At 27.4% G+C, this 14,203-nt stretch overlaps 2 protein-coding genes across 4 annotated transcripts; one reads left to right on the top strand and one right to left on the bottom strand.

Moving 5' to 3' along the window:
* Window positions 1-2,067: 2,067 nt before the first annotated feature.
* Window positions 2,068-8,350, bottom strand: LOC112599119 (WD repeat-containing protein 11-like). Of its 3 annotated transcripts, none has more exons than XM_025345873.1 (24): window positions 8,140-8,350; window positions 7,901-8,068; window positions 7,619-7,730; window positions 7,355-7,499; window positions 7,122-7,295; window positions 6,870-7,062; window positions 6,616-6,784; window positions 6,416-6,554; window positions 6,237-6,356; window positions 6,010-6,149; window positions 5,723-5,946; window positions 5,469-5,642; window positions 5,298-5,406; window positions 5,169-5,232; window positions 4,960-5,081; window positions 4,676-4,900; window positions 4,359-4,536; window positions 3,865-3,987; window positions 3,561-3,784; window positions 3,069-3,235; window positions 2,911-3,008; window positions 2,682-2,851; window positions 2,334-2,466; window positions 2,130-2,233 (listed from the first exon to the last, which is right to left on the bottom strand). In XM_025345873.1, the coding sequence occupies exons 2-24, from the start codon at window positions 8,020-8,022 to the stop codon at window positions 2,130-2,132; spliced, it is 3,429 nt and encodes a 1,142-aa protein (XP_025201658.1). In that variant the 5' UTR covers window positions 8,023-8,068; window positions 8,140-8,350. The 3 variants fall into 3 exon arrangements, with proteins under 3 accessions (XP_025201660.1, XP_025201658.1, XP_025201659.1); XM_025345874.1 differs by having other exon boundaries at window positions 8,149-8,350; XM_025345875.1 differs by lacking the exon at window positions 8,140-8,350 and having other exon boundaries at window positions 2,068-2,233; window positions 7,901-8,022.
* Window positions 8,351-8,834: 484 nt separating this feature from the next.
* Window positions 8,835-14,075, top strand: LOC112599118 (dolichyl-diphosphooligosaccharide--protein glycosyltransferase subunit STT3B). The gene is made up of 12 exons (XM_025345872.1): window positions 8,835-8,977; window positions 9,087-9,305; window positions 10,501-10,678; window positions 10,778-10,843; window positions 11,156-11,526; window positions 11,650-11,828; window positions 11,888-12,102; window positions 12,569-12,789; window positions 12,885-13,230; window positions 13,296-13,409; window positions 13,469-13,684; window positions 13,869-14,075. The coding sequence occupies exons 1-12, from the start codon at window positions 8,835-8,837 to the stop codon at window positions 13,962-13,964; spliced, it is 2,364 nt and encodes a 787-aa protein (XP_025201657.1). The 3' UTR covers window positions 13,965-14,075.
* Window positions 14,076-14,203: the final 128 nt, after the last annotated feature.

The following is a 14,203-nucleotide window of genomic DNA, read 5'->3' as shown; positions in this document are numbered from 1 at the left end:
AAACATTTGTGTTTAATGTGAAGTTACAGCTACTTAAAATTGTTTCAATTTCACAATATTTTTTATGAACAATTCCTTCAAGATATTCAATTATATATGTTTAACACTACGGCTCAGTAGTTGTAAGATTTGTATATAAGCTCTAGATTTATAATAAACCAGTCTTTAAATGTATTCTATATAATAATGAATTGAAAATTCACATTTAATAAAATTAATCAATTTTTAAAAAATTACGCGTTTTTTCATTTTTGTGCATTAAGTGTGCATCTTTGTGTTTTTTAAATAAAATCCTATAGTTAACATTGTTATTTGGGAACCAATTTTTCATACATCAGATTTTACTTATTTTATACTTCAATGTTTGGTTTGATATTAAACTGTAAAGGTATTAGGTAAGATAGTACTTAAGTGCATATTATATTAAAATATAGATATATTTATATAAAGTACTTATTTAATTATTCAAATATAAAACTGGTTTAATACTTAAAATGATAACAAAAGTACAAGTATAAATATCTTAAACTAACAAGTTATGTAGTTGACATATTTATTTCAAAAATGCTTTGTAGTCAAAGCCATGGTCTTCATTTTCAAACTACGGTGTACAAGAGTAGTCGAATTAAAACAGTCAGATTTCAATTTAAGAAATGTATTATATTAGCCATTTTCCATCAATTCAATAGACTGTTCAGACCAAGTAACTAATAGACGTTTAGTCATGCAGTTGGCATTTAATATTTAGGATAAAAACACATGAAATTTGTTTATACCTACCCAATAATTTGGTGAACGCAAAAAACTGTGGATCCCAATTTCAAGAACAGGTCTTACTAACTAGAGTGCAGTATAATTTTAAAGAAATAAATAATTTAAAACTATCGTGTGTTCCTCTGTAAAAATTTAAAATCTAAGTCTTATAAAATTTTTCCTAAATGTGCAATTTGCGACAATGTATGCATGTAACTAGTATAAACCAAGATCACTGATTTGCCAAAATTTTGAATTACTGACTACCAACCCACGCTAAGTCGTTTTATCCCAAGGAACTCCAGATAAAGGTACAGTAATTTGTGATTTAATCCATTAATATCTATTTGACGAATAGTATTTAATTCAAGAGAAAATATTGCTAAGGGTTTGCCTCAAACAAATTTTCTGAAAATTAAAAGGAGAAGCCAGACAAGAATGTATGCATTAGGTAGATAAAAAAGTAAAGATGAATCACTTTTTAAGTTAATATTGGATAAGGGAGTAGAATACATAGAAAAAAAGTTTAAAGAACAAGTTCAACTAGATTTGTCACTTGAAGTTAGCTGTACTTAGGTATACCATCTACCAACCATTTTGAATTACACGTTTGGTTAACTTTAACATTGCAAATATTGTTCCGGGAATATTTCTTGGATCATTATATATCAGGTTCAAATAAAGGATAAATTTACTATGATAATATGAAGACTAAATGATTGTCTAAATTTTTTGTGAGCACTATTTTTTAATTATTTTATGAAATAGTATAGACAACATGAATCGTGAATAAATGATTTTAAAATATAAGTTACATTAAAAGGCATCATAGAATACATTCATTGCAGATTTATCATTTCAAGTTGAAAAAGTTAAATCCCATTATACAAAGATAAGAAATTCACAGCACAACATTAAATGGTATTTTGAGATATACTACATAATTAAAATTGAAGCTTAAAAACAATTTAAGAAGAGGAGGCGCACTACACGGACATTTATACGACCAGATTAATGTCATAAAATTACAAGATTTACAAAAAAAGTACTTTTATAAATACATATTTTCGGCAACAATGTAAGTACTGTCTGAGAATAACTTATTAATTTACTATACAAGTACAATTCATGGGCAAAGATAAACATAATTTACAAATTCTGACTGATATTACTAAAGACTTTTAAAAATAAAATGTGGTTTATCTTACAGTTCTGAGTATTGCACTGATTATAACAATAGGCAACATAGTAATGTCGAAAGTATTAGGTATTCATATTTTAAATATAACTATTACTAAGTGATAAAAAGTAAACTAAAGAACTAAAACTTAATAGTATAATAGATAAAAATTAGATATCACAGTAAGTATTTGTTCTTAGGTGTTATTTTCATTAAAAAGATTGTCCACAACATCACCTTCACCTCCATTAATGTATAATTCTCGTTTGAGTTTTTCAATTACTTCTTTTTCTAAAATACGTAATAAATATATGAATTAAGGATAATTTAATAATATAATTAACTAAGAATATACAATAATTGTTAATAAAGTTTGTAAAAATTATGATAAAAAGGATATTGTCAAGATCAATATTGTTTTGATGACAGGCTAAAACCAATAGCGCAGCTCTATAAATACGATCACTATTGATTAAGATTTTCAATACATCATTAAACCTTTTTAATGACAGCAATACTAAGACAGCTTGTTCCTACAACATATACAATTTATTCAAAATTAAATTAAATGTTTAATTGAAAGAGCAATAAATATTTATAATTTTTAAAGTAATTCAATAATGTTTATTATTTGTTGTAGTTTTGAAGTATTAACAAAATTATAATCTTAAGATATTAAGGAATTATTTTTAATATAATACAATGTATTTTTCAATATTTAATTAAAGTTTAGAGTAATGAGAAATACCTGATTTCTATTAGATAATAAATGATCAGCCCAACTTTTTAAAACTGTATCAAAGTCATCTTTTGACAATGAACACTTTGCTAACCATACAGCTTGTTCCCATTGATTGTATGATATAAGATAGCGGCAAGCTTGAGATCCCTTGCCAATCATACATAACAGTTGAATACCTGAATTAAATGTTTTCAAAATTATAATTCATACTCACAATATTAATATAAAACCTTACCTTCATCAATTTTATTTTCTGCAATGAGATTAGCTGCTACCAATTTAATTGTACTCTGATTAGCAGTATTGGAATCAACAGTAGCAATCAAACAAGCCCTGTTAATTAAAAACTATTTATAATTTTTAAAAAAAAAAAATAAAAAAAAAATGATTTACTTCAGTGCGTCTGTGTAATAGTTTGGATCATTCACATTGGTAGCTAAAAGTAAATCTAATGCTCTAGTTTTCTCTCCAAGTAATATAAATTTATCAGCAACACGTCTCATGTGCAAATAGTCGCCACTTTTCCATTCATGTAATAAGACTCGTTCTAATTGTATTTTCTAAACATTTACCCATTTTTTCTTATTCAATAATGTGAATATGCAATTACTCAAGTATAATTATTAATAAAACATAATTGCATATACTAGCAGGTTGCCACTTTTAATCCTAAAAATATTTATGCAGCAAAGGTATCAAGCTCATTACAATATCTAATTTCTTAAATAAATTATTTTTTTTTTACAATCCATAAAAGCACTGTTCTATTCTATAAAAAAATTCTCACATAAATATTATAATATAAATAAAAAAATCTTAATTAAACAATTTGATTATATAACTATGATTACTTTAAAGATCAAAGAGATGAATCTTTCAACTTACTCGATATGTTTCACAGTCACATACAACATCATAACAAGAGTCTAAAGGAGGAACAACACTTGTAGCATAATCATCACCCGTCATGATGTAGAAAAGAGCCACAGTCCAAAATTGAACTTCATTCTTTAGTCCAAGTGATTGACATACTACTAAAGATCGTTCAGCAATTTTTGTACACAATTCTAATTCTGTCCATGGTAGAGAATGACAAGCATTTTTAATTACTATAAAAATAAAAAATATTAACTTCAACTAAGTGGATTAGATTCAAAATTATAATTAATAACAATTTGTTTTTATTTACAAGATAATTCATAATTATTAAAACCAAGTTCTGTGCTATAAACTTTTTTACAAGTAGCAGAAAGCCAAAAATAGAACATCTTGCATAAATCACGGTCTAGAATTGTTGGAGGTCCCAGTAAATCTAGAAAATAAAATAATAATAATCATGAGAAACAAACAAAGTTATATATTAAGTTTTATACACAATGCATATAATATAATAAGATTCATCAGGAAAATATAATAAAATTACATAAGAACGTATCAAATAATCATTATACACACTGTAAATAAATGTATTATAAGTTAAGTAATAATAATCCAGCACAGGAGTAAAGTCATGTTCAAGTTGATGCATCACTCACTCATTAGACATACCAACAACATTGGCATTGGTCAACATCGGTCACTGCTGTCAGTCTACATGCGCAAAACATTTAAATTCTCTCATACACCAAAGTATAATAACATAATTTTTAATATAGATAATAATTTTAATATTAATAAAAATACCATCAAATTCATAGTTGTATATTGAAGAATAAGACTTTGTAAGCTTTAGGTCAAATACTCTAATAGAATGGTCATTAAACATGATGACAGAATGTTCAGCACTAGCCCAATCAGCATCCACAACTTGTAATTTTTTATCCATTTTCATTGTGGAAATTAATTCAATGGATTGAGGAGACTAAAAAAAAACATGCATATATAACACATGCTTATAACTATTGAGTGCATACTGTACACTTCACTCTAACATTTAATTTTATATACAGGTAATTAGATCAATTACTGTAATTCTAAGTTACAGTATAAAAATAACTCACTCCAAAAACATTGAAAATGTCAATGCCGTCTGATGATAGACATAAAAATCGGAAATTTCCAGCACCAGGTGCAAATTTTAATTTTCGAATTTCCAAACGATTAATATGCTGTTTTTGTTTGTCCATCTGGTTACTTAAATCCCACACAAATAAATTACCATCACTGTCTGCTTGAAGAGCAATGTTCAACTTGCATGTAAGGTATACAGGAGATTTTAATAAAATCTAATGGAATAGTTGAAAAATAAATAAATCATTCTTTAATAATAGTTTGTAAAACTTACTCCAGGCTCTATCATAGTACCAGGCTTCAGAAAACTATTTGAATCAATTAAAAAAGCATAAAGATTGCCTGCTACGTCAGAAAACAATAAATGTTCTGGGTATTTTGATCCAGTTTCATTCTCTAATCATAATAATACATTTTAAATTTAATGAGCTTCTTTCAATTTTATTTTAGATTTAGAATAAATAATATTTTATATTCATGTACCTTCAAGTATGGTGGTGGTAATACTATTTTTTTTTCCTTTAGACATGTTACATTGAACCCATTCCTTAAAAAATGAAAAAATGTTTAAAAAACTATTAATTATTAATAAAATAAAATAAAAATAATTACCATGCAAACAGCCGGTGGAAATCTTTTTGACATTTTACTTAATAACGACATTGATTTTAAATCCCAAATTTCAACTGGACCATCTTTAATGCCAATTATAAAATACTGTCTAAGAATTTAAAACAAAATAATTATAAAATGCGATTTCATGTTATTACAACAAGTACTTACTTTAAGGGTGATACTTTTACAAATACTACATACGGCTCATCTACTTTATTTATACGAACAGGCGTAGACTGTCCACACTGAATATCAGTTACAATAACTTGACTCTTAGTATTTAATGTATATGAATAAAATGACCAAGAAATTATATAGCGTTGACTGATCCATTCAATACCTCTAATATAATATTTAAACATGATTTTAAAATCAATTTGACAAACTAAAATATTATCATTAAGTTACTATAAATAATTCACCTAACAGGATGAGAATGTACATGATATTCTTTTAACATTAATCCGGTAGCCAAATTAAAAATTGCAATGTTCCCTGAATTTGTACCTACAGCTAAAAGAGGTTTGTATTTAGCTCTTGTAGCTGATGTTAGTGGTGGACAATATTTAATAACAGTTAAAGTAGATTCAAGACTAGGAAGCATTCCTCGAGGATATAAACGTACTTTTGGTATTAGGCCTTGATTCTATAAACATAAAAATTTTTATTAAAAATAAATTTGCTTATATTTTACTTCTATTCTAATTACATCATTAAACGATGGAAAAATGTTACTTAATGTAAGTTTATGATAATCACGTCGTCCAAGATAAAATGAAACATCATTGGATGCGGTCATAATTTTCTCAAGTTCAAAAAACATTATCTTACCCAAACTTAATAGTATTGCTATATTAAAAAAAAAAAGTAGCAATAATAAAAAAATAATTTAATTCTAATTTTTTTAATTCAAGTATATTTTAAGTCAATACAAACCACAGTGTTTTTCAGTAATAGGACAAACTGCTAAACCAAGTACTTTAGAATTTTTTGTCTGTCTGATTATTTCACTTTGTATTCTATGTTCATACCACAAATATGTATCAGAAGATGAGTCTAAAACATAAGACAAATAATGCATGATATACTATTTACATACACTCACATAAAATTACCATTGCCAGCTACAGCTACAGGAGAAGCATCCATGGGAGACATTAAATAATTAGCTATAGGTTTACGTCTTAATTTCAATGACAAACTTCCAGATTCTTGTAAACAATATATAATATCCCGTTGTCGACAAGAATACATCTAAAAATAGTATAAATTGTACAAAAAATTGTGATTAAATTAACTCATTTAAATATATTACCTGACAAAATGGAGAAAAAGAGCGATCTATACTGATAACACCAACTGTCATACTAATATATAGGTCAAGAATTAATATATCATGTTGATACATTAAAATTATATGATTTCGTAGTGCACGGTGGTATGCAAATTGAATACATTCAGAAACCGTCAATGAAGGATCCATTCTTAATATTATAAAAATAAAAATACATATTTATATCATTCATATTTTACAAAAATACAATTAAAAGGCATATTTTTAATTCTCACTTAGGTTGACTTTCTCCTAATACTAAACCCTTCATCAATCTTTTGAATCTTGTTCTAGGACGAGTAGATTCTTCATTTACAGTCGAATTCTCACCGGCTGCAGTATTTGATATATAAAATTTACGGCCATTACCACTAAGTGCTGTTTTATGTTCAAAGTTGTCAAAAAATAATATACATTCTGGACACAAAACTAGAAAATATAACTTGTTGTATAATAAATTCAAAATGAATAACTTATGAACAACTTACAAGCAATTCTATTTAAGTGAAATGGATCAAAAGCAAAACTGTTGATTGTATCACAAAATGTTTTTTTCCATAGTCGAGTACCTTTACGCACATCTACTATAGAAAATGTGTAAGGAGCATGTAGAACTCCCAATAGTAAATCATTGTTTAACGAAGATGGCACCCACTCAAGTCCTAATGTTTAAACAATGTAAGAAATTGTGATTAACAATCACATAAAAAAAACATCTTACCATTAACTGGTTTTGATTGTTCTGAGTCAATCCACGAGATACATCGACCTCGACAAACATCCCATAATGCAATATCACCTGCACAGTCTGCAGAAACTAATTCAGATGATGCACCAGATACAGAATCAAATGGAACCCATAAAAGCTGAAAAAAAATGTCTAAAAGTAATTAAATAATACATTGAAATGTTACTCATTAACTAAAAACTATTGTATTCAATATAGTTGGAATAAATAGGAGATAAAATTTGAAAAAATATTAACCTTTTTAATTAAAGATTTGTGATCGGTGAAGCATTGGACTGGAATGACTTTGGTTGTATCAACAATTACAACTAGACAATTGGACCCATAAGCTAAAAGTCCATTTTCAGACCTAAAAAATGATTTAACTAATATTATTTAATATTAAAATATTCAACACATTACATTCAGACAACTTAAATTTAAATTAGATAAATTTAAAACTAACAAAAATATTCCCACATAAACACAGTGCTTAAGAAGTAAGAAGTAAAAACATGACAATTTGAAAATAATGATTACCAATCTATGGCTCCTTTATTTAATACATGACATTGATTTGAAAACGTTCTAGGAGCAGTTATGTGAAGCCTATTAAATTGTTCGGATCCCATGGAATGTCTCTTGTCTTTATTAGTCTCCATCGGAATGAAAAATGTGTATAAATAAAATTAAATAATAAAATAAACTCTGAAAACAGTAAAAAAATCTATAACAAACCGGAATATTACAAAAATTAAAAATACTGTATTTAAAATTACGCTTTTAACATTTTTAAATAATCTTGTTTATTGTGGTTCATTATCTTATCGTTCACAACAATCTGGTACGATATATAACATACACATTGACAGCCTCGACATTACGACATCATAAGACTGGCAGTGGCCCCGCAGCTGTGATGTATTTAGTATTTACTATTTACTTTATCTTTATCCGTTTCGATGATCACAGCTGTTGATAACAGTTGCAGATAAAACGCATAATATGCATTTTAATTTTGTGGATCATAAGTCCATCCAAAATTCAGGAACAAAATCCAATTTATTCAGTGATAAGATGTTGTGTTCGTGATAACATTGTCAGTGACGATTCATAGGATGAAGCGTTTGCCAACTCATCCGGCGGATTTCTAACCTCAAATGGTGATGTCATGTTGCCGGCTTGCACTGTTTACGGGTAAATAATAAATATTATACAGTTCATGTTGTACGTATACGTGTTCAAATAGCGTTGCTGCTATAACTATAGTATAGACGTGTAGAGATTAGAGCCAACTCTCCGGTCCGCAAACCGTGAAGTTGAAAATTAATTTATAATATTATAATTCATAAATAGTATTCAACGATGGTGGACGGTTACCTATAATCTTTGTTTTGCGGTACGTGAAATTTGTCCCATCGAACGATCGCGATCGATGTAAATAAACTTTTATCCCGTGGACCCTAATGTTAATATGAAGACTTTGCTCACCAACCCGGCCGGATGGAAAAGTCTCATCACGTTCGCCATCCTCTTTCTGGCATGGGTGTCTGGATTCTCTGCCAGGCTGTTTGCCGTTATACGGTTCGAGAGCATCATCCACGAATTCGACCCGTGGTGAGTACCAGCGATCCGATCCGCCTATGGTCACAGAACTACATAAATACATAGTATCCCAGCATTCGTGCCATCGTTAATTCACCACCACGATTTGCTCGTGTTACAGGTTCAATTACCGTGCGACAGCTTACATGGTTGAACATGGTTTCTATAATTTTTTGAACTGGTTTGATGAAAGAGCATGGTATCCGCTTGGCAGAATTGTTGGTGGCACGGTCTATCCAGGATTGATGGTCACGTCCGGTGCAATACACCACGTCTTACATGCGTTAAATATTCCTGTACATATCAGAGATATTTGCGTATTTTTGGCACCCATATTCAGGTAAAATATAAAGATTGCTAAAACTAGTGTTCTTAATATTTTTTAAATTGATCTTTTTCATGTTTTAAAAATATATTTATTATTTTTACAGAAAAAAATAACTTAGTAAAAGTATGTTATTATATTTACCTATTTTATATTTTCAATTTTAAATCGAACTAAATTTTTTAAAACATAATGTTGTTAAAACTGTTTATACAAAATGATTTTATTTTAAATGGTAGTTTTGGTTGTAGTTTCATATGTAGGTAGTGACTAAAACATAAATTTATAAATTTTATAAATATCTAGCCTATCTGTTTATAGGCATGTACAGACTTAAATTTCTATCAAGTCTTGAAAAACTAGTGCCCTAACACTTAGGAAGTTCCCCCACATTTTTTTAATACTTTCTTAATAAAATAAAATTGAATCTGTATGTGTCAACATATTTTTGAATTTAAAAACAAAATTTTAAATTCTTTAAAATCATATGAAATAAATATAAATTTAATCACGTTTAAAAATAAAAATTTTAAATAAAAGCTTAGCTCAGTATTCAAAAATTAAATAAGCGTTTTGAAGTACATGAACATAATATTTTAACATATTCATTGTTATTTTATTATAATATATCAATCATAATAAAAGAAATATTATAAATTTTTCTATTTTCAATAACTATAAATTCATGAATTACCTGGAAATATCAACTGTAGATGTTAGTTTTGATTCAGTAAATATTAATAATAGATTGTCCAGTTGGTATTAGTGAATTTTTCTCTTCCTTTTATTTATTTTTTATTATACTTAATTTCAAAAATACTCGTTCACATGTACAACTTGTAACTAGTATAACTTTAAATAATTTTAATTCGATAAAAAATCCAATTACATCTATACTATGGTTATTGAACATATAGTTTTTGTTAATTGAGTTAGGGTATAGTTACCCATAATTTTTTTTTAATTTTATCATACTATCACAAAAATAACAATTTTTATGATCTTTACAAACATATACAATATTTGTTATTAATTAAATATACATAAAATGTGTACTGTACACTTAAAATATATCCAATCAAACTCGATTGAATTAAATCTAAACTAAATATTGTTTATTATAAATTAATACTAGTATTTCTCCTCTTTTGTATACTTTTATAAATGTTTAATATTTTTAATATTTAACTATTTATTTTGTATATTATAGTGGTATGACAGCAATATCAACATATTTCCTGACCAAAGAGCTTTGGTCTCCAGGTGCTGGATTGTTTGCATGCTGCTTCATTGCAATTGTACCAGGTTATATTAGCCGATCAGTAGCTGGGAGCTATGACAATGAAGGAATTGCTATATTTGCTCTACAATTTACCTATTATCTTTGGGTAAATAATCATATTGATTTATTTTGCTTTAAACTTTTATATATAATACCAAAATTAAAAATATTTAATCATTAATCTATATAATATGTTAAATTCTAGGTGAAATCTATCAAGACTGGTTCTGTTTTTTGGTCAGTGCTTACTGCTCTTTCTTATTTCTATATGGTAAGTCGTAAATAGTAATCAATCAAAAAATCTGAGGACATAAAGACTTAGTTGAAAAAAATCTGACCACATTTTTTAAGTCTTACAAAAAGCCTGAAAATATACATTTTTTTTTATATTTTAATTATTATAATCAATACAAAAAAATCAGTCAACTTTTTTTTTTTAATTTAGTGAATTGATTAGTTTGAATTATTTTACTTTTTTCCAGCCTTAAAAAATTGAGTCCAGATTTTTTTGTCTGACTTTGTCTAAGATTTATTATAATTTATTAATTAATACTAAAAATGTAATTAATTATTTATTATTTAGGTATCAGCTTGGGGTGGATATGTATTCATTATTAACTTGATTCCCCTTCATGTTTTTTTATTGCTGATTATGGGCCGTTATTCATATCGTTTATTCACAAGTTACACTGTTTTTTACATACTTGGTTTGGTTTTGAGTATGCAAATTCCTTTTGTTGGTTTTCAACCAATTAGGACTAGTGAGCACATGGCAGCATCTGGAGTATTTGCTTTAGTCATGGCTGCTGGGGCATTTAATTACATTCAAACTCGCATCACTAAAGCTGAATTCAAATTTATATTTATATTCGCAACACTAGTCACGTCTGGTATTGTACTATTGGCTGTAGTTGGTTTAACTTGGGCTGGAGTCATTGCACCGTGGAGTGGAAGGTATGTTCATTCATTTTTTTTAAACAAACAATCTAATTTAATGTCTAAAATACTCAAGTTACTATATCTCAATCTCAAAAATATTTGTATTATGCTGATATAATTATTGTTTGTTTGTTTTAGATTCTATTCCCTATGGGATACAACATATGCCAAGATACATATTCCAATTATCGCATCAGTATCTGAGCATCAACCAACAACATGGTTTAGCTTTTTCTTTGATCTCCATATACTTGTTTGTATATTTCCTGCTGGATTATGGTATTGTATTCAAGAATATAACGATGAACGACTTTTTGGTATAAATTTATAATAACTTATTCAAAAGTCAAAATATTTATTAATTTCTTTTATTTAGTGGTTTTATATGCTCTGAGTGCTGTTTATTTTGCTGGTGTTATGGTCAGGTTAATGTTAACTTTAACGCCAGCTGTATGCATTCTTAGTGGTATTGCATTTTCCAAAATTTTTGAAAATTATTTAAAAGAAGATGGTTTAGTAACTAATAATGGAACAAAAGCTGTTGAAGAAAAACAGCCTGCTAAGGATAAGACTCCTTCTAAATCATCTCAAGTAATAATATTGATTTATTTAATTATTTATATACTTTTTGTTATATTTATATACTTATTTTTTGATATCTTTTTATTTTTAATCTACAGTTAATGAATTATAAGTATTAAAAGTTTAGATGAAAACACCTTGCAAAATGTTTGTCTATTACTTTGCTCATTTAAACTTAAAATACTTATGACTAAAAAACTACTTGTTTGAAATTTGATTTTTACAAATCAAAAGATCTCAAATAAATTTTGGTTTTGAAATATGAAATTAAAAATATGTATTGTCAATCAAAATAATAAAAATATAACGTGCTTTTTGGAAAGAAATTTGTATAAATAAATTTAGTATTAACTCTGTTATAATTGTTTGATTATTATTATTATTATTCAAAGTTAAAATGTTGTGGTGTTTTGGGACAAAAAGCTAATGAATAATTGTATTTTACACTTAATTTAACTTATTTATTTTATTGTAGTCATCAAGTTCTGGCTCTGGAAAGAGTAAAAAGAAGCCACCAACAATTGCTTCATTAAACAATGATAATAATAATGGAGAAGGTGTTGGATCAAATATTAGAAGTATTGTAACTATTTCTATGTTACTCGTATTAATGATGTTTGTTGTTCACTGTACATGGGTCACCAGTAATGCATACTCTAGTCCTAGTATTGTATTAGCATCATTCAGTAATGACGGGTAAGATGTCTATAATATATATTTTTAAATAATAACTATTTTTTCTTTGCAACTCATACCAAAATAATAAAATCTATTCATAATTGTTTGATTAGATCTCGTCAAATATTGGATGATTTTCGTGAAGCTTACTATTGGCTGTCCCAAAACACTGACAATGATGCTCGTATTATGTCTTGGTGGGATTATGGCTATCAAATAGCTGGAATGGCAAATCGCACAACATTAGTTGATAATAATACTTGGAACAATAGTCATATAGCACTTGTTGGAAAAGCGATGTCATCAACCGAGCCAAAAGCATATGAGATTATGACATCACTTGATGTTGATTATGTTCTTGTTATATTTGGAGGTGTAATTGGATACTCAGGTGATGATATCAATAAATTCTTATGGATGGTTAGGATTGCTGAAGGCGAACATCCAAAAGACATAAGGGTAAAAATAATTAGAGACTTATTATTTTTTTATTGATTTTAAATTAAAAAATTGGTTTTATCTAGGAATCTGATTATTTTACTGAACGAGGTGAATTTAGAATTGACAGTCAGGGCTCACCAACTATGCTCAATTGTCTTATGTATAAACTTAGTTACTATAGATTTGGAGACTTGAAGGTATGCATGAATACTTTTTTTTTGTCTATTGAAAAATATAACTATATTGTGATTTACAGTTGGATTTTAGAACACCTGCTGGGTTTGATCGTACGCGTAACGCAGTCATTGGTAATCAAAATTTTGATCTCACCTATTTGGAAGAAGCGTACACTACTGAACACTGGTTGGTCAGAATATACAGGGTAAAAAAACCAGATGAGTTTAATAGGCCACGTATACCAGTTCTGGAAAGAAAAATTCGTAATCCTGGAGCATCTACTTTATCGAAAAAGGTACTTACAGACCTCTTTGGAGTATTTTATACTAGTAAATCTATATAATATAGCGCATAAAAATATTCTCAAAAAATCTGTTCAAACATTATGCTATGTATACATTACAAATTAAAAAGAGTATTTCACTAACAATAATTAAAACCTGATAATACTTAATACAATTAATTTTTTTTTTTTTTAGTCTGCCCGCAAGAAAAAAGGCATTATTCAAGGCAAACCTATTGTTGTGAAAGGTAAAAAACCTAAAACAACTAACACATACACAAATGAAATATAATATTACCACTCAAAATGGGCGCCATATGTTGTTTACTAAATGTATAATTTATATTTTTGTTTTTCATTTACACAAAATTGTTGTTTGCAATAGATATGACAAAAACTTGAATGCATCTTATTTTATTTTATTTTTTTTTTTATTAGGATGCACTTATTAAATATTATCAAATCTATGGTTTATTTGTATATAATATATACATTAATATATTGTTACGTAGACTCTACTTAACTATAAAT

The sequence above is a fragment of the Melanaphis sacchari genome, unplaced genomic scaffold, assembly GCF_002803265.2.
Source record: "Melanaphis sacchari strain LSU unplaced genomic scaffold, SCAv2.0 Contig4_pilon_pilon, whole genome shotgun sequence".
Classification (NCBI taxonomy): domain Eukaryota; kingdom Metazoa; phylum Arthropoda; class Insecta; order Hemiptera; family Aphididae; genus Melanaphis; species Melanaphis sacchari.
The sequence above is the reverse complement of the archived record's forward strand: the minus strand, read 5'-3'. Positions and strand labels throughout refer to the sequence as shown.